The sequence below is a fragment of the Pantherophis guttatus genome, chromosome 16, assembly GCF_059756535.1.
Source record: "Pantherophis guttatus breed Tessera chromosome 16, ASM5975653v1, whole genome shotgun sequence".
In the NCBI taxonomy this organism is placed as follows: Eukaryota; Metazoa; Chordata; class Lepidosauria; order Squamata; family Colubridae; genus Pantherophis; species Pantherophis guttatus.
Window position 1 is genome coordinate 7988378 of NC_142078.1, and position 20600 is coordinate 8008977.

General features: G+C 42.8%; 1 protein-coding gene across 1 annotated transcript; it reads right to left on the reverse strand.

The window, feature by feature from the left end:
- Positions 1–5659: 5659 nt before the first annotated feature.
- On the reverse strand, positions 5660–16964 carry TLR4 (toll like receptor 4). The gene is made up of 3 exons (XM_034405045.3): positions 16620–16964; positions 12963–13129; positions 5660–9095 (listed from the first exon to the last, which is right to left on the reverse strand). The coding sequence occupies exons 1-3, from the start codon at positions 16722–16724 to the stop codon at positions 6836–6838; spliced, it is 2532 nt and encodes an 843-aa protein (XP_034260936.3). The 5' UTR covers positions 16725–16964; the 3' UTR covers positions 5660–6835.
- Between the last annotated feature and the right edge of the window lie 3636 nt (positions 16965–20600).

Consider the following 20600-nt stretch of genomic DNA (forward strand, 5'->3'; position numbering starts at 1 on the left):
AACATCTCATCCAGTTGTACTACAAAGCTCACATTCATAGCTCTACTCTGTTGTCCATGATACCCGAGACATCTGTGGTGGGACTCCTTCCCAACATTTCATCCAGTTGTACTACAAAGCTCACATTCGTAGCTCTACTCTGTTGTCTCCATTTCCAGAGGAGAAATAGACAGCTTCCTCTCCATCTTACAATGACATTCAAATGTATATATGAACAAGCAATCCATCAGTACCCTTTCTATCCTAATTGCTACCCATCTCTTGTCCTTTGGATAATGTATTCAGATGAGAATTTAATGGATTTTTGAAGGTATGAGTTGTCAGCCAGTCGAAAGAAGCATTGACAGGGGAATTATGACTAATCTCTGGCGTTCAGGTTGATCATTCCAAAGAATTTAAAGTACTGTTGAAATAATATAGGGGCCTTTCTCAAACCATTGGAGAAAAATACAACTTTCTTCCCACCCCCTGGAAAGCTGGAAAAAAAATTTTACCTTCTAAATAAGTGACAAAACCAATACTTAAAGCTACATATATTTTCTATCTTCATCATCTTTCCTCGGTCTTGAATGAGACCAGCACATCCAAATGGATGAACTGTGATTTGCATCTGGAATATTGACATATCAATCTTCAGGGAAATGGTTTTAAAAGGAATTTATAAGTTCCCATGCTGGCCTGAACTGGTTAATAGTTCTCACAGTCAGGAAATTTCTCCTTAATTCTAGGTTGCTTCTCTCCTTGATGAGTTTCCATCCGTTGCTTCTTGTCCTGCCCTCAGGTGCTTTGGAGAATAGCTTGACTCCCTCTTCTTTGTGGAAGCCCCTGAGATATTGGAAGACTGCTATCATGTCTCCCCTAGTCCTTCTTTTCATTAAACTAGACATACCCAGTTCCTGCAACAATTCTTCATCTATCTTAGCTTTGGAAAATAGATCAACTCCATCTTCTTTGTGGCAAATCCTTAGATATTGGAAGACTGCTATCACATCACTCCTTGCCCTTTTCCCCCACCCAGTCTAGTCATATGGAATGGACTCCCTTTTATTATTTTTAGTATCTTCCCAACTCTCTATCTCTCTCCTGACCCACCTGGTGGGGCACAGGCCAGCTCTAACTGGCAGAACATGCCACTTATCTTTTATCCTGCCTTCTGCCATACCACGTCCTAAGGGACTCCTATTTGCTGAGTTCTGCCTTCCGCAAGCTTTTTTCCCCCCCTCCTATCAACAACACAACCGGCATAAACTCTTTATTATCATTCCCCCAGCTGCTGGTGGGTTTCCAGAAACCCTTTATTATAATGATGATAATAACGATGATGATGATAATAATAATAATAACAATAAAAAAGCAACTTAGGATCGTGGGATTTGATGCAGACATTTATTTACACTGCGAATTGTGTTTATCAAAGACCGAGAGACACAAGGAGAAATAGATAGATAGATAGAGGGATGGGCGGGCGGGCAGATAGATATGATGGAGGGAGGGAGGGATGGGTAGATGGATGGATGGATGGATGGATGGATGGATGGATGGATGGGCAGATAGATAAGATGGAGGGAGGGAGGGAGGGAGGGAGGGAGGAATGGGCAGATAGATACCAGTAGATAGATAAATGGATGGATGGGCAGATAGATAGATAGGATGGACAGACAGATGGATGGATGGATGGATGGATGGATGGATGGATAAGATAGATACCGGTAGATAGATAAATGGATGGATGGATGGGCAGATACATAGATAGGATGGATGGACGGATGGATAAGATAGATGGATGGATGGATGGATGGATGGATGGATGGATGGATGGATGGATAGGCAGATAGATATGATGGAGGGAGGGAGGGAGGGAGAGAGGGAGGGAGGGAAGAATGGGCAGATAGATACCAGTAGATAGATAAATGGATGGATGGGCAGATAGATAGATAGGATGGACAGACAGATGGATGGATGGATGGATGGATGGATGGATAAGATAGATGGGTGGATGGATGGATGGATGGATAGGCAGATAGATAAGATGGAGGGAGGGAGGGAGGGAGGGAAGAATGGGCAGATAGATACTGGTAGATAGATAAATGGATGGATGGATGGATGGATGGATGGGCAGATAGATAGATAGGATGGACGGATGGACGGACGGATGGATGGATGGATAAGATAGATGGGTGGATGGATGGATGGGCAGATAGATAAGATGGAGGGAGGGAGGGATGGGCAGATAGATGGATGGATGGATGGATGGATGGATGGATGGATGGGCAGATAGATACCGGTAGATAGATAAATGGACGAATGGAGGGATGGAGGGATGGGCAGATGGATGGATAGATGATAGAGATAGATAGATAGATAGATAGATAGATAGATAGATAGATAGATAGATAGATAGATGTAGAGAGACACACACATACTAGGCTGTGTTTTGTTAGAGACAAAGAGAGCCCACACAGAGAGACATACAGAAGGAGGTTTTCATTTTTTTAAAATTTAACTCTGCAGATGGAATTCTGACAAATATTTACATTGCTTGGTGCTTTCTCTACTAGCCTTAGCGGCGAGGACCTTGCGAAATGACCTCTCTAATGTTGGTTTTGTTGCTGTGTGCCAGAAATGTAGAGCTGCAATCCTGAGCTCATTAAGAATATAGCGTCCGCTCGCTTTTTTTTATAAGTATAAGTCACTGGCTTGAAAGCTGCCTGCGCCTGTAGGAATCAGAAGCTGGAGCTGGCTAGCTTAATCCACTGGAAAACATTATGACTGAGTAATGTGGCAACTTTTCCATGGGTCAGAGGCTAAAATGCACCTCATAAATGACAGTACTAATCACAGTAATCATCATCAGAGCAAATGACAGCAGATTGCCAACCCTGGTTGGTCCAAAGGATAAGCAAGGTCAGATGAGATGTATGATTGGATGGGAGGGCAGTAGAGTAGAGTAGAGAGTAGAGTAGAGTAGAGTAGAGTAGAGTAGAGGAGAGGAGAGGAGAGGAGAGGAGAGGAGAGGAGAGGAGAGGAGAGGAGAGTAAGTAAAGGAGAGGAGAGGAGAGTAAGTAGAGGAGAGGAGAGAGAGTACAGGAGAGTAAATAGAGGAGAGAAAGTAGAGTACAGTAGAGTTAGATTAGAGAGAGTAGAGTACAGTAGAGTTAGAGTAGAGAGAGTAGAGTAAATAGAGTAGAGAGAGTAGAATAGAGTAGAGTAAAGTAGAGTAAGTAAAGTAGAGGAGAGGAGAGAGAGTACAGGAGAGTAAATAGAGGAGAGAAAGTAGAGTACAGTAGAGTTAGAGTAGAGAGAGTAGAGTAAATAGAGTAGAGAGAGTAGAGTAGAGTAAGTAGAGTAAAGAGAGTAGAGTAGAGAGAATAGAGTAGAGTGAGAGTAGAGTAAGTAGAGTAGAGAGAGTAGAGTAAATAAATAGATAGATGATAGATAGATAGATAGATAGATAGATAGATAGATAGATAGATGATGATAGATAGATGATAGAAATATGTATGCTTCCTCCCATATTGGAGTAGATCAGGTGCTTCTACAGGAAAAACACTAGATAGATAGATAGATAGATAGATAGATAGATAGATAGATAGATAGATAGAGTGTTCGTACAGTAAGCCTCTCAGTGTCGATCCAATTGGCCAGCTCGTTAAATTGGATAAATCAAAGAGCACTTCCCTTAATGAACAATAACAACTCATGATGCCATTTGACGATGGAACCAATTTGGGGTCTCTTTACACCAGAGAAATGGAAACAGCAAGGAAATATGCTACGATTTAACAACAGTCTTCCGATTCAGAATGAGGACGGTGGGCCAGGGTGGATAAAAATCAATGATTTTTTTAAAAAATAAATAAAAAAGACGGAGTTTTTTTAATTGAAATCGGATTTTTTTTGATTGAAATCGGATTTTTTTAAAAAAAAATCAAATTTATTTTAATAAAAATGGTTTTGGAGTAAAAAGATCTATCTCAAGATAGTTTTCCATTTAAGATACATAAATAATTTTGTTTATTCGGCATGAAACGGAGCTTAGATACGTAGCATGAGGAGGCTGTATATTCTGCAATATTTACATTTTTTGGTCAAGTCATTCGATGAATCCGAGCTCTGCAAGCTAAATAGGAAACCTTCATTTTCTTGGCAAATAATCATGTTAAAGATTCTAACCGCCAGCCAAGAATGAGTCCTTACATTTTTTTTTTTTTTAATTTGATTTATATGCCGCCCTTCTCCGGAGACTCAGGGCGGCTTACAATGCGTTAAGCAATAGCCTTCATCCTTTTGTATATTTATACAAAGTCAGCTTATTGCCCCCACAAACTGGGTCCTCATTTCACCTACCTTAGAAAGGATGGAAGGCTGAGTCAACCTTGAGCCTTGGAGAGATTCGAACCAGCAGAAATTGCAGGCAGCTGTGTTAATAACAGGGTGCACTAAACCACTGTACTATCAAGGCTCTTTAAAGAATGCCTGTCATTTCAGATCCATCATGGCAGCAGCGCCTGTTAGCGGGCATCCACTTACCTGCTCCTCGCCACGCCCCTCACCTTGTTGTGTCCCTGCCCCATCCCCAGCCGTCCCATTAAAGTGAATGGGACGGTTGGTGAGTCAACAGCAAGTCAGAGAAAGAGCCGCTGCGGGATAGAGATGATGGTTGCTCTTTAAAAATTATGATTTAAATCGAGTTGATGTAAATCAAGCATTTTTAAAAGGTAAAGGCTCCCCTCGCACATACGTGCTGGCCGTTCCCGACTCTAGGGGGCGGTGCTCATCTCCGTTTCAAAGCCGAAGAGCCAGCGCTATCCGAAGATTGTCTCCGGGGTCATGTGGCCGGCATGACTCAACGCCAAAGGCGCATGGAACGCTGTTACCTTCCCACCAAAGGTGGTCCCTATTTTTCTACTTGCATTTTTTACGTGCTTTCGAACTGCTAGTTTTGCAGAAGCTGGGACAAGTCACGGGAGCTCACCCTGTTTCACGGCATTAGGGATTTGAACCACTGAACTGCCAGCCTTTCTATTGACAAGCTCAGCATCTTAGCCACTGAGCCACCGCGTCCCATTTCACTAGACTAGACATATCCAATTCCTGCAACCGTTCCTCGTATGTTTAAGCCTTAGTGCTCCTTTGTGTGATAGAAGCAAAACCCAGGAACACTTTGTGTTTGCAAGAGACTCTGGAAGGACAGAAGGTTACACAGATTTAACCCCAACTTCTGAGTCGGTACTGAGTCGGACAAACTCAGCGTCTTAGCCACTGAGCCACCGCATCCCTAAAAATATAATGTAGAAATTAGCCAATATTTCTATGTCTATGCAGGAAAATCACTAATGACCCAGAAACGCACATTCCCAACTACCAATTCCCCAAAATTACTCCAAAATTAGTGAATGGGGAGCATTAGAAATCAGTCATTTCATGCGTGTCTGAAACAGAGGATTCTTCACCAGAAGGAAGGGTGCAAATGTTCACAGAAGCACATAAACACCCGAGAAAAGGCTGCAGAAATGCTCGACCTGTGGCCATTAGGAACCCAAGCTGCCTTGTACACCTTTGCTTTTAAACCTCCTGCCTGCAGGTTTAAAATATTATTTCCCTCCAATGCCAGCACCTCTTGCTGTCATTATCTTGCTAAGCATGGACAAAGTAAGAGTGGAATAATTAAGACATTTATTTACGAACGTTCCTCCGTCATTTCCATTAGTGTCACACAAATTAACTTCCATTTTTTCAGCATTTTTTTTTTTAAAAAAAGGAGGAGGTCACAGCTTCTGTCAAAATGCGGTGTCTGTTATTCTTATCGGTTCCTTTACCGCATATATAGAAAATAATTCCCAGAACAGAAAGACAAAAGTATGACATTCCAGGGTACACCTTCACTTACTCCTAGGAACATAGTTTCTACGTTCCTCATCCAGAATAACAGAGTTGCAAGGGAACTTGGAGGTCTTCTAGTCCAACCCGTTTGCTCAGGCACACCCCAAAGAAATGGGCCTGGTTGTGGCTGAGGATATTATGTCCCAAAAATGCTTTTTTTTCCCCAAGAGGCCACTGGACTTTCTGGTTTTTCTTTGAAGACACTTTGCTCCTCATCCAAGAAGCTTCAACGAAAAACCAGAAAGTACATTGGCCTCTTGAAAAAAAAGCACCTTTCGGCATTGGTGGGACTTGAATAACAACTTAACAACTGATTCTCTGGCTGGGTAGGCGTGGCCAGTTGGTCATGTGACTGGGTGGGTGACGTCATTCATCATACCCAGCCCTGCCTCATGGCCACTCACCTCAAAGACAGAAGTAGGATTCAGCCGGTTGGAGCTAGTCTCACCACTGGCTGTCCCTGCTCCTTCCCATTTTTCGGCCTGTTTTTGGCCGGGATTTTTTGGGGGGGTATTTTCAGGCTGTTTTTGGACCGTTTTTTGGCTGTTTTCGGGCCGTTTTCAGGCTGTTTTACAGACCAAAAACGGCCTGAAAAATGGCCTAAAAACAGCCCGAAAAACAACTTGAAAATGGCCTGGAAAACAGCCCAAAAAACGACTTAAAAATGGCCTGGAAAACAGCCTGAAAAACAAGCGGGGGCAAGGCTAACCAGTGGTGGAATTTGCCAGTTCGCCAAACCGCACAGAATCTTAACTACCGGTTCGCCTGAACTGGTGCGAACCGGGAGCGGCCCGCCTCCTCCTTTTGTGACAACCATGACTCGGATGGCTGAGAATCTCCATAGACATTGGGATATTAGGTCCCAAATGGAAATTCTAAAGGCGAGACCACCTATTCTTGAAGGCTTCCTTCAATTAGATTGACCGGCTCAGTTGGGCATCAAAGGTAGACCTCACCCATTTTTCGACATTAGCCTGAGTTCATCTTCAGTCCACGTTTTGCCTTCAAGCAAGGCCGACCTCAACTGTCTTAAGAAGACATGACGGCTGAAATCCCGGTCTTTCCAAGTCAAGAAGGTGTTTCTCCGTAGATAACGGAACAACCCCAGTTTGCGGTGTAAGGCTGCTTTGTCCACCCCTTGTAAGACAACTAAGACGAGGCTGGCTTTGCTCTCCACCAACTGCCAAGATTGAGCCACCTCCAGTTCGAAGTTACACCAACGGCTTTCCAGGAAGTGATCCGAGACCACAGCGATGACTTTTCGGCTTGTCTGAAAACCTTCTTTGATGATGTTGGTGATGATGGAGACTCCAGGGATGAAATCCCGGTAGAAAAGACAGAGACGGAAGTACGGCAATTCCTCTTCCAGAGGTTGTTGCAGTTCTTGTTTCACCCATTCCTGGTCCTTACTGGAGAAGATCACAAACGCATCGTAGACGGTTTCCTTCTCATCCGAGAACCTGTTTCCCATGAAGAGCACCATGACGTAGTAGAGGTAGAAATAATATTTATAACACAGAATCAGGATGACGATCAGAACCAGGACGACGGTCACCGAAATGGCCACTGTGGTTGTGTTGATCGCGCAGGAGGCCAAGGCAAAATCCATCACTTGCACATTTTTTAAGTCCGAGGGGCTGTAGCAGAGCATCTTTGGGACATTTCGAAGGAGGGACGAGGAGTTTTTCACCCACCGCAAGAAACCCGCGTGATTGCAAGAGCAATCGAAAAGATTCTCAGAGAGGTCCAGATGTTTCAGGCTAGCAGGCAAGTTCTTCAGATCTTCCTCCGTCAAAGCAGCCAACTGGTTGTTGTGAAAATCCAGGGTGGTGAGAAGAGGAGTGTGGACGTAAGTCTCTGGATGGAGACCTAGCAGTTTATTATGGCTAATGTTCAACACCCGGAGTTCACGGAGGGCGGTTAAACTGCTGAGAGAGATATGTTTGAGTTGGCAATTGGAAATGTCTAAAAAGTGCAGCTTGGTGAGATTCCGGAAATTGTCAACCAGCTGATTGTTGGCAAAGCCGTTGCCTGCCATTTTGAGCACCCGCAGGCTGTGCAATCCACAGAATGAACACTGAGCTATAACCGTGGTACCCGTGTAGGAAATATCAAGATAAAGCAGATGGTGGAGACAGAAAAACGAAGGAACGATCCCAGGCGAGACGAGGGCGGTGCGTTGGAAATCCAAATATTCCAGCTTGCCAGGCCCGCTGCATTCAATTTCTAACTTGATTTCCGTGTTGAAGCTGAGGTTCAAATGCTTCAGATTGGGAGCTCCCTCCAGGAGGTCGACCCAGGACAGGTGAGTGACCAGCCTGTTAATGCTGAGGTCCAAGGTCTCCAAGTTATGGAGGCCTCTGAAATACTGCTTGAAGTATCTGAGATCTTTATTGCGAGTGATGCGAAGCACTCTTAGCTTCGTTAAGGAAGAGAGATGCTTAGCAGGTACCGCATCCAGTCCGCAGTTCTTGAACTCAAGTTGGGAAATATTGGAGTTGTTTGGATACTTTAAGTCTTCACTGACATAAGTATGGATCACCCGCACCATGGAGATATTGTTGAGGCAAGCCGAGCGGGTGCTTGTACTTTCTAGGAAGTCCATTTCAATGATAGTGAACTCCTGTAAATGCAGGTCACACAGGACATCTAAAAGGGTTTTGTCAACGGTTCCTACTCTGGTGATATCTCTGTATTCTCCTAACAATAAACTGTTAACATGCAAACCGGACATATTCCGGATGCTGGCTTGCATAACGGCGCTATCCTCAAAGCAGCCTCTCAAAACCAGTTGCTGAAGGTGGAGTCCCGCGAAGGCGTTCCGTTCGATAGATTTTATTTCGTTTCTCGATAGCACCAACGTCAAGTTCCGGCTTGCTAAAGCATCTAGATCTCCGACCGAGACGGAGGAGATCTCGTTTAATTGGAAGCTCAGGTGCTGGAGAAAGATTAGGTGGGAGAAATAACCAGGGAGCTTCAAGGAGTCAATGTGGTTGTGTCTCAGGTTCAACTCTTGGAGCGACGTCAGGTGCCCGATGGGCAACGCGGCCAAGGAGAACAGATTGGCTTCGACGGCAACGAACTTTTGCAAAGAAGGTAAATTGTGGAAAGCCCTCGGTCCCAAAATCTGGAGAGGATTACCGGTCAGGACCAAGACCGAAAGGCTGTTGAGTCCCGTAAAGGCATTGTCTTCGATCTTCCAGAGATGACACCTATTGGAACAGGTGAGAAAAGAAGGTGAAAGTTCATAGGTGCTCCCATCAGTCGAATTTTATGCTATATGACCTTGATAAAGATTTCTGTGCCAACTCAGAAAGCTCAAACTGCCCAAAGAGCTACTGATACAGTTCTACAGAGGAATGATTGAGTCTGTCATCAGCACCTCTATAACTGTCTGGTTTGGTTCTGCAATCCAACAAGACAGACACAGACTTCAACGGATAGTTAGAACTGCAGAAAAAACAATGGCTACCAACCTGCCTTCCATGGAGGACCTGTCTACTGCACGAGTCAAAAAGAGGGCTGTGAAAATATTTACAGACCCCTCGCATCCTGGACATAAATTGTTTCAACTTCTACCCTCAAAAGGACACTATAGGGCACTGCACACCAAAACAACTAGATACAAGGACAGTTTTTTTCCCGAACGCCATCACTCTGCTTAACAACTAATTCCCACAACACTGTCAAATACTTTACTAAGACTATATTACTATTCTTCTTCTCTTCCTTACTAGTATCTAATCTCTCCCCACTTATGACTATAACCATGTTGCTTGTATCTTTCTATTTAAATTATTTTTACTCGTTTCCTAGTACGATTTGATAGCTTATTAGTAACCTTGATTATCACTAAGTGTTGTATCTTTTTATTCTTGATGAATGTATTTTATTCTCATTATGTACACTGAGAGCATATACACCAAAGACAAATTCCTTGTGTGTCCAATCACACTTGGCCAATAAAGAATTCTATTCTATTCTATTCTATTCTATTCTATTCTATTCTATTCTATTCTATTCTATTCTATTCTATTCTATTCTATTCTATTCCATTCCATTCCATTCCATTCCATTCCATTCCATTCCATTCCATTCTATCCCCTATTCTATTCTATTCTATTCTATTCTATTCCATTCCATTCCATTCCATTCCATTCCATTCTATCCCCTATTCTATTCTATTCCATTCCATTCCATTCCATTCCATTCCATTCCATTCCATTCTATTCTATTCCATTCCATTCCATTCCATTCCATTCCATTCCATTCTATTCTATCCCTTATTCTATTCTATTCTATTCTATTCTATTCTATTCTATTCTATTCTATTCTATTCTATTCTATTCTATTCTATTCTATCCCTTATTCTAGTCTAGTCTAATCTAGTCTAATCTAATCTAGTCTATTCCATTCCATTCTATTCCATTCCATTCCATTCCATTCTATCTTATATTTATATAAATAGGGGAGAAGTTATAAATGTAAAATGTTTATAGGGCAAGGTATAAAATGTACAAAATTAATATCATGATTGTTAGGAATTATAATGTAAATAAGAGAAAAAGGGACAAGAAGGAAAAGTACAGTATAATGGGAAATGGGGAAGATGTAAATATTAGAAGATGACCGTTACGAAACAGTTGTAAAAAAGGAATTTATATTATGCGTTTTGTGTTTTGCGTTTGTTACATATTGTGTTGTGTTATAAATATTTTTTTTAAAAAAAAATCTATTTGATTGACAGTCAAGAACCGTAAGGATGCAATATCCAATTCAGATTTGCAGTTCAAACCATCTCCAAAGACAGTGGGTTGACTTGGAAAAGCTCCAATAGAATTTCGTAGATCGACTGCCTTTGACTACCGGATCTAAATATTCACTTAGATTCGAAATCAATTCAAAATTTTGCACAACTTTCCCATCCTGACGTTTTTATACCCATTTAGCATTTTCCCCGCTTCTGGAATCTGCTTTGAATCAGGATAAAGGTAGCCAACTAAAGAATTGTCTTTTCATAAGATAGCGAACTCGCAAACTTCCACATTCAGCACAAAATTTAAACTCTTAAAACAGGGAAGGGGAAATGAGAACAATGCAATGAGAACTTAAAACAAAAAAAAAAGTTAACAAACAAAAACTCTTTTAAGACAAGTGTACAAGTCCAGCGTTTAAGAAGACAAAGTGATTAATTTTAAAAGGTTGAAAGATATGAAGGACTTATTTATTTTTCACACAAAAAACACCCCTATACTGAGGAATGGTACGTTCTAAAAAATACCATCCCTGCTAAAGTCAAAATGCAAAAAAAACAAAAAAAAAAAACCCTACAATGCAACCAGCTTCTATTCCAATGAAGATCAGAGGTGGAGTTTAGGAAAAGTAGAATTGCACTTGGAGCAAAAATGCCCAGCCTAACTGGGTTAAAAAAATAATAACTTGCCTAAATTACGTTACTTATACACTTAACTGTCCCAAAGATGTTTTTTCTCAAGAAGCAGCTGGACTTTCTTGTTGTTGTTGTTTTTTCTTTGAAGACGTTTCACTTCTCATCCAAGAAGCTTCTTCAGCTCTGACTGGATGATGGTGGGGAATGGAAGGATTTATCCTCCTTGCAGACAGCTGGTCATTTGCATCCTTTTAGAGAGTCATTGAGGGCACTTGGAGGTTTAGCTGTGTCCTCACTTTGCACTACTTAGGTGACCCTGAGGATGCAGACAAACCTCCAAGTGGCCTCACTGACTCTCTAAAAGAATGCAAATGACCAACTGTCTGCAAGGAAGATAAATCCTTCCCTTCCCCACCATCCAGTCAGAGCTGAAGAAGCTTCTTGGATGAGGAGCAAAAGTGTCTTCAAAGAAAAATCAAGAAAGTCCAGTTGCCTCTTGAAAAGGCACCTTTGGGACAACTGTGACCTGAATAATCTCTTTTTTTTTTTGGTTACGTTTTTTATTTTGAACATAGTTAAAAAGACATACATAGACATACTGTCAACTTGCGAAGCTTTCAAGTTGCCATGAGCAGGAGGGAGGGAGAACTGAAGTGAATTCCATACATTCTTCCTGACCGCAATCAGAAGGAGGGTGTTAGGTTTCACAGCCAGCCAAAATGGTTAATTGGAGAATGTGATTTATGACATGGCCAGAAAGGAGGGGAGAGACAGGGTCATAGGGGAACGTAAATCTACGTGGGATCAGTCCTAACTGCATCCGAGTATTGCCGGAATGTTGCTCCTAATAAATGACTATATTTCCCTTGAAGTTTGGATCATGGATCATGAATTAATTAGGGCATCTTTCGGAAACTTGACACATACAACATATACAAGAATCTTAGTTTCTTTTTCAGCTACTTAACAGTGATCCATTTCTTACTATATATTAATATTTACAGATATTATAATGTTAACTTATTCAGCCTTTTTCTCCTATTGTGTTTCATTTCTATTAACATGTTAATTGATCTATCACATTTTTCTCTTTCCCTTCCTCATTCCTTTAATTTATTTCCTTATTTTTCAGCCCTTCATACCAATTATTCCACACTTTATAGCATTTGGTTTCCTCTTTCCCCTGAATTTCTTTAGTTAGTTTATCCAGTTCTGCGCATTCCAAAATCTTTTTAATTATATCCTTATCTGGTGGTAATTCTTCTTTCTTCCAGTATTGCACATATATAATACGTGCTGCTGTCAGTATATGTAGTATGAGATACTGTGTTTCTTTAGTATAATTTTCTACTGACATCCCTAATAGAAACTGTTCAGGTTTTCCCTCTGTTGAATTCTGGATTATTTCTTCGATCCAATTTTTAATTTTCTTCCCAAAAATTTTTCGCCACCGGGCATGTCCACCATTGGTGATAGAATGTTCCATAACTAATCTTACACTTCCAGCATTTCGGAGAATTGGATAATCTCTATAGACTATACACTTAACAGATTTTCCTGTTCACACAACCGATTGCCATCTGTCAGGGACCCAGGAAACTTGAGTCATTGGTTTTACAGAAGGAAATAACATCCAGAAAATGGTTGCATCCTATCCCACCTTCGCATCTCTTCTGTTGAAGCGCCTTACCTAGTGAGGTCCAGAAATCTCAGTGCAAACACTGCTGAGAAATAATTGGCGTGCAGGATTTTCAGCGGGTTGAAACTGAGGTCCAAGGTCTGGGTGGTGTTTGGGATACCCGAAGGGATCCTAGTGAGGTTCATCTCCATGCATCTGTATGAGTGACCTGGAACTACCTAGAAGTAGAAGAGACCATAAAGAGAAAGTATTCCTTCCTTATAATCTGTGGGGTGCTTGGTGCTCTCTGAGCTTGCAGACGTTTTATTACCCAAACTATGTAACATCATCAGTCTCCTAGAAGGAGCTGTGTATATAAACACAAAGCAAAATCCTCTCCCTTCTATCCTGTTTCCCTGAAAATAAGACATCCCCTGATAATAAGCCCAATTGGGCTTTTGAGCGCATGTACTAAAATATGCCTCCCTTTTTGGCCCGTACGTGGCCTGTGCGGCTGGTGGCTGATTCGGACAGCAAGGAGGCTGCTGTGGTGCTGCACCAGCAGCCTGTGCAGTCGGACAATGAGGAGGCTGGAGAAGATGTGGTGCCAGAGGCTGGGATTCAGCCAGAGCCTTCAGAACCTCCAGAAGCTCCCATAAGTGAAGAGGACAAAGAGGAGGAGCCTCTTCTCGATGCACAGGTACGCAGAGCTGCCAAAAGGCAGGAGTGGCTCCTGAGGAGGAGGTCTCCTTGAGAGTAAGGCTTGGGGCTAATTGGCGACTATTTAAGGAGGAATGCCGACTGAAGCAATTTGCAGGGAACAACTTCGTTCACTCTCCTTCGCGTCTGGATTTTAGTTCTCTGCAAATTGCTTCTGGGCTTTCTGCCAACCCTAGTAAGATTAAGATTATTTATTCTTTGGATTCTTGTAGGCTGTTAAGAAAGTTAATTAACGGCCTTTGTTTGAAAAAAAAAACCTGTTTAATTTAGTAAACTAAGGTTTGTACAGACTTTGTGTGTGCTGCGTGCTTTGGGGTCCGTAGCTGGGGCAGAACACTCCCCCCGAAAATAAGCCCTCCCCGAAAATATTTAAACGCAGAGCTGGAAACCAGATAAGATGGCAAGAGGAGTCCCATCTTGCTCCACACGCCCCAAAATAATAAGCCCTCCCCGAAAATAAGGCCAATAAGGCTTATTTCGGGGCTCAAAAAAAATAAGACAGGTCTTATTTTTGGGAAAACACAGGTAGCAGTGATGACGTTATCTAGTTGGGTAATGAAATGTCCACAAGAAAACAATCAAGCTCAGAGAGCACCAAGGACTCCTCTTTTCAACCCTGAGCTGCAAATATTCTCCTTTTATTGGTCCTCCTCTACTAGATCGGTGATTTTGATCTTTAAATAGTCCTATTACTTTCTAAATCACGCCCCCCCTTTTTAAAAATAATAATAATAAAACGCATGATTTTAGAAGGATAGGATTTTCATTTCTTTCTTCTTCTTTTTTTTTTGAATCAAGTTTTATTTATTTATTTTCTCTCCCCCCTCCCCATTCACACGCATATTTTACGAACAGAGTATTGGCTATACCATATCTTATACAACTTATCATATCCAAATACATTTTACTTTGTTACAATTTCTGCCAAAATCATCTTTTTTCCATGTTTTTTTTAATCCTATCTTAACATTTCTATGTTTATTTATATGAACCACGTCTTCATTCACCCTCAAATTCTTTTTTTTTAAGTTTTTTATTTTGATTTTAAAAAAGGAAAACAAACATAAATATGACAATACAATATACACAAGAAGTAAACATATATCAAGTCTTACGACTTGTATTTTACAAGTCGTATCGTTAAACTATATTCCTCTATATATATCTCTACACCTTACATATATAACGATATCTTGAATTCCCTTCTTGATTTATTGTTTTTTTATTTGGTACTCAATTCCTGTCTAGCTATTTCCTTTCTTTTTTTCATGTTCCTAGTTCTGTTTTATTTTCCTTTCCTCCAGCCAGTCGTACCATCTTTGCCATACTAAGTAATAGTCGGTTTCTTCTTTTTCTTGTATTTCTTTTGTGAGTTTATCCTCAAATTCTAATTTCTTTATTTTTACTCATATTTATTCTTTTTTTTACTTTTTAATAATTCATTCTTTCTCCTAATACATTTACACATGTTCGGGGTTGCCTTTCTTCCATTTCATCTTTTTTTTATTGTACCGCAATCTTTCTTCTCCTTCTCTTCCGTCTCCCTCCCTTCTTTTATCCTTCCTACTTTCTTTTTTCCTCCTCTCCTATTCCTTCCCTATTTCCCCTTCCTTTCTCCCCCAGGATTTTCATTTCTTAACTAGGCAAACAAAAGTAACCCCAGATTCGTTTCAAAAGGAGAAACATTTAAACCCTACCCGTTCATCAGACGAGAATAACAGAATAACAGAGAAGGGACCTTGGAGGTCTTCTAGTCCAACCCCCTGTTCAAGCAGGAAACCCTATACCCGTGGTGGCAAACCTATGGCAAGCGTGCCAGAGGTGGCATGCAGAGCTCTCTGTGGGCACATGCACCATTGCCAGCTGCTCTTCGCGGGCACTGGAGCACTGGAAAACGGCCCAAAAAACAGCCCATAAATGACCTGAAAACGGCCCAAAAAACAGCCTGAAAATGGCCCCAAAAATGCCCCAAAACAGGCATGTGTGCACCAGCCAGCTGTTTTTGGGGTTTTTGGTCCTCCGCCGTGCCCACATGCAGACACATGCACCCGTGTTCCAGTTTGGGCACTCGGTGCCAAAAAGGTTCACCATCACGGCCCTATATTATTTCCAACAAGGAGTTGTCCAATCTCTTGTTATAAACCTCCAGTGATGGAGCACCCATAACTTCTGGAGGCCACCGATTAATCAATCTGGGATTATCGGACAGCAGAAGAACAGAACTGGAAGGGGCCTTGGAAGTCTTCTACTCGAATCTTCTGCTCAAGTCAGGAGACCCCACACCACTTCAGACAAATGGTTGTCCCATCTCTTCTAAAAAAACCACCACTGATGGAGCACCCACAATTTCTGGAGGCCACCGATTAATCGATCTGGGATTATCGGACACCAGAAGAACAGAATTGGAAGGGGCCTTGGAAGTCTTCTACTCCAAGTTCTACTTCTGCTCAAGTCAGGAGACCCCACACCACTTCAGACAAATGGTTGTCCGATCTCTTCTAAAAATACCCACCACTGATGGAGCACCCACAACTTCTGGAGGCCACCGATTAATCGATCTGGGATTATCGGACACCAGAAGAACAGAATTGGAAGGGGCCTTGGAAGTCTTCTGCTCCAACCGTCTGCTCAAGTCAGGAGACCCCACACCACTTCAGACAAATGGTTGTCCCATCTCTTCTAAAAAAACCACCACTGATGGAGCACCCACAACTTCTGGAGGCCACCGATTAATCGATCTGGGATTATCGGACACTAGCAGAACAGAATTGGAAGGGGCCTTGGAAGTCTTCTACTCCAACCTTCTGCTCAAGTCAGGAGACCCCACACCACTTCAGACAAATGGTTGTCCCATCTCTTCTTAAAAATCTCCAGGGATGGAGTACCCACAACTTCTGGAGGCACGAGGTATCAAGAAGCAATGAGGAGAGGGCTCTTGAGAAAACAGGTGGCTGTTTCAAAATGGTCTAAGATGTTGCCATGTATTTGTCCCCTAAGGCCGTCACTTACCTCCAAACAGGGACTGAAGCTTCTGGTTTTCAGGTTCACTTCAAAAACCATAGCCAAGGAGAAGGTGATACATGCTGGTAAGAAGATCCCACCCTTGCCGGGCATCTTCAGAATTGGCCCATTGGTTGTGAAAAAAGACTTAAAAATGGAGATTGATCAAGAAGGTGAGGAACCTCAAGGCAGACCGATAGTCTTCCTTGGGCCAAATCCAGCGAAATCCATGGAAAGGAAGAAGCGCGGTCTGAAAGAAGAAAGCCAAGGGAAAAAGAAAGTGCTCCGGAGAGCTGTGCACGCAAATTCAACCAGCTTGCTCATAATGTTCTCAACGGCATATCCTGCTGAACCATAGATCGGTGTGTGAAAGAAGGGCAAAGAGGAACTAGCTTTCTAGAATGTGGTTTCTCATTTTGGGTCAGTGAAATGTAATCATAGAGTTCCTTTCTTTCTCTTTCTTTCTTTCTTTCTTTCTTTCTTTCTTTCTTTCTCTTTCTTTCTCTTTTCTTTCTCTTTCTTACTTTCTCTTTCTTTCTCTTTTCTTTCTATCTTTCCTTCCTTCCTAAACTCCTGTTCCCTTCCCTTCCCCTCTTTCTTTCTTTCTTTCTCTTTCTTTCTTTCTCTTTCTTTTTCTTTCTGCCTTCCTTCCTTCCTAATCTCCTTTCCCTTCCCTTACCTTCCCCTTCCTCCCTCCCTCCCTCCTTCTTTCTTTCTCTCTCTCTCTCTTTCTCTCTCTTTCTTTCTTTTTCTTTCCTTCCTTCCTAAACTCCCTTCCCTCCCTTTTCCCTCCTTCCTTCCTTATCTCCTGTTCCCACCCTGTCCCTCCTTCCCTTTCTTTCCTTCGCTTTCTTTCTTCCTCCCTTCTTTCCTTCCTAATCTCCTTTCCCTTCCCTTCCCTTCCCGTTCCTTCCTCCCTCCCTCCTTATTTCTTTCTTTCTCTCTCTCTCTCTCTCTTTCTTTCTTTCCTTCCTTCCTTCCTTCCTTCCTTCCTTCCTTCCTTCCTTCCTTCTTAATCTCCCTTCCCTCCCTTTTCCCTCCTTCCTTCCTTCCTTCCATCCTTCCTTATCTCCTGTACCTTCCCTTCCCCTCTTTCTTTCTCCCTTCCTTCCTAATCTCCTTTCCCTTCCCTTCCCTTCCCCTCCCTCCCCCCTCCCTCTTTCTTTCTTTCTTTCTTTCTTTCTTTCTTTCTTTCTTTCTTTCTCTCTCTCTCTCTTTTTTTTCTCCCTCCCTCCCTTCCTTCCTCAGCATTTTTCTCTTTTTAAATCACTTTTTACTCATTTCTTTCCCCGACCACTGATAACTCCTCCTTATCAAACAGATGCGAGCAAACTCCTACACCCTCCAAGAAGAACGGCGAAATAAAACTCCTAGTAATTTAAGATCTTCCTTTTAAAATGCTGAACATAATGGAAAGCCACAAAGGAAAAGCCTCCTATTGTTTCCAAGGGAGAATGCAAAGAGCCCTGAGGAATCTGATTCAAAATAGTCCATTCAATTGATGAGACTTTCTAGGTGTAGGAAAATTGGCTCGATTTTATTCAAACCAGACTATCCAACTGAATCCATTTGGAATCCGTTTTTTTTAAAGAAGGGGGAGTGGGGCGAGGGATGAAATTGGCAGGACGCATCCAGATTTTCTCAAATCAATTTGGAGGCATTTGATCAGTTCGGCCTTGTCTATCGGACACGCCAATTTGATCCGATAACCCCAGTCAAGGTAAAGATTCGGCAGAAACGTCTTTGAAACAGATCTTGGCATTGAATCTTCCTACTTGCCTTTGTTCACTTTGTGTCCTGTGAAATTTCTCTGAATTTTCAATCCTATAAAAAAAAAATGAAAACAAAGCTGGAAATCAGTCGATACGATTACTAATGGCCTGAACGGGCGTCTCAGATCCATTTTATTTCCCGAGGAAACAAATAGAGAGACCAAGAATAAAAAAAGCTTTAGAAAAAGCTGTGAACAGCTTTTAATAGCTGCATGGACATCTACTGTCAACCATAAAAAACAGGAATTCCATTAACAAAAAAAAGGGGGGGGAGGAATAATAATAAAAAAAGGAACTCCAAAGACTTGCATAAACTCCCCAGAGTCAAAACACACGCTTAGCACTTTCCAAGTAGCTTGTAGTAACTTAACACTACTATGGAAAGTTGTTAGCCCCATCTGCAAACATTAAACAAGTTTGAATAGCGAAGGGACCGTCCTGTGGCTCTGAACTGACCTTGAAGCCAAGAGATATTCAGCTCTGGACCGCTTGCTGTTTCTCTTTCATTTTTCCATACTGAGTCAAACTCTACCTATCTAATTTCTTCAATATTTCCTTCTGCAATTGAATAATGGGTGGAGAAAAAGGCACCGGACGCTAACTTCTCAGGTTGCAAAAGAGAGAGGGGGAGATTTGTCCTTTCAGACTTAGATTCTGTTAATGTAGCCTTGCAATAAAGTGGAATTAGCTCATCTAAGAGGAGAGGAGAGGAAGAGATGGGAGAGGAGAGGAAGAGAAGAGAGAGGAGAGGAGAGGAGAGGAAAAGATGGGAGAGGAGACGAAGAGAAGGGAGAGGAGAGGAAGAAAGCAGAGAGGAAGAAAGGGGAGAGGAGAGGAAGAGAAGGGAGGAGAGGAAGAGAAGGGGGAGGAGAGGAAGAGATGGGAGAGGAAAGGAAGAGAAGGGAGAGGAGAGGGAGGGGAAGGAGAGGAGAGGAAGAGAAAGGAAAGAGGAAGAGAAGGGAGAGGAGAGGAAAGGAAGAGAAAGAAGAGGAGAGATAGGAGAGGAGAGGAAGAGAAGGGAGAGGAGAGGAGAGGAAGAGAAGGGAGGAGGAGAGGAAGAGATGGGAGAGGAAAGGAAGAGAAGGGAGAGGAGGGGGAGAGGAAGGAGAGGAGAGAGAGGAGAGGAAGAAAGGGGAGAGGAGAGGAAAGGAAGAGAAAGAAGAGAGATAGGAGAGGAGAGGAAGAGAAGGGAGAGGAGAGGAAGAGATGGGAGAGGAAAGGAAGAGAAGGGAGAGGAGGGGGAGAGGAAGGAGAGGAGAGAGAGGAGAGGAAGAAAAGGGAGAGGAGAGGAAGAGAAGGGAGGAGAGGAAGAGAAGGGGAGGAGAGGAAGAGAAGGGAGGAGGAGAGGAAGACATGGGAGAGGAAAGGAAGAGAAGGGAGAGGAGGGGGAGAGGAAGGAGAGGAGAGAGAGGAGAGGAAGAAAGGGGAAAGGAGAGGAAAGGAAGAGAAAGAAGAGGAGAGATAGGAGAGGAGAGGAAGAGAAGGGAGAGGAGAGGAAGAGATGGGAGAGGAAAGGAAGAGAAGGGAGAGGAGGGGGAGAGGAAGGAGAGGAGAGAGAGGAGAGGAAGAAAGGGGAAAGGAGAGGAAGAGAAGGGAGGAGAGGAAGAGAAGGGGAGGAGAGGAAGAGATGGGAGAGGAAAGGAAGAGAAGGGAGAGGAGGGGGAGAGGAAGGAGAGAAGAGAGAGGAGAGGAAGAAAGGGGAAAGGAGAGGAAAGGAAGAGTAAGAAGAGGAGAGAGGAGAGGAGAGGAAGAGAAGGGAGAGGAGAGGAAGAGATGGGAGAGGAAAGGAAGAGAAGGGAGAGGAGGGGGAGAGGAAGGAAAGGAGAGAGAGGAGAGGAAGAAAAGGGAGAGGAGAGGAAGAGAAGGGAGGAGAGGAAGAGAAGGGAGAGGAGAGGGAGGGGAAGGAGAGGAGAGGAAGAGAAAGGAGAGAGGAAGAGAAGGGAGAGGAGAGGAAAGGAAGAGAAAGAAGAGGAGAGATAGGAGAGGAGAGGAAGAGAAGGGAGAGGAGAGGAGAGGAAGAGAAGGGAGGAGGAGAGGAAGAGATGGGAGAGGAAAGGAAGAGAAGGGAGAGGAGGGGGAGAGGAAGGAGAGGAGAGAGAGGAGAGGAAGAAAGGGGAGAGGAGAGGAAAGGAAGAGAAAGAAGAGAGATAGGAGAGGAGAGGAAGAGAAGGCAGAGGAGAGGAAGAGATGGGAGAGGAAAGGAAGAGAAGGGAGAGGA

Coding starts and splice junctions, on each gene's coding strand:
- TLR4 (XM_034405045.3), bottom strand. CDS start 16,724: ATGCCCGGCAAGGGTGGGATCTTCTTACCAGCATGTATCACCTTCTCC. Junction 13,130..16,619: donor GCTTCAGTCCCTGTTTGGAG/GTAAGTGACGGC, acceptor TTCTACTTCTAG/GTAGTTCCAGGTCACTCATA. Junction 9,096..12,962: donor AGATTTCTGGACCTCACTAG/GTAAGGCGCTTC, acceptor CTGTTCCAATAG/GTGTCATCTCTGGAAGATCG.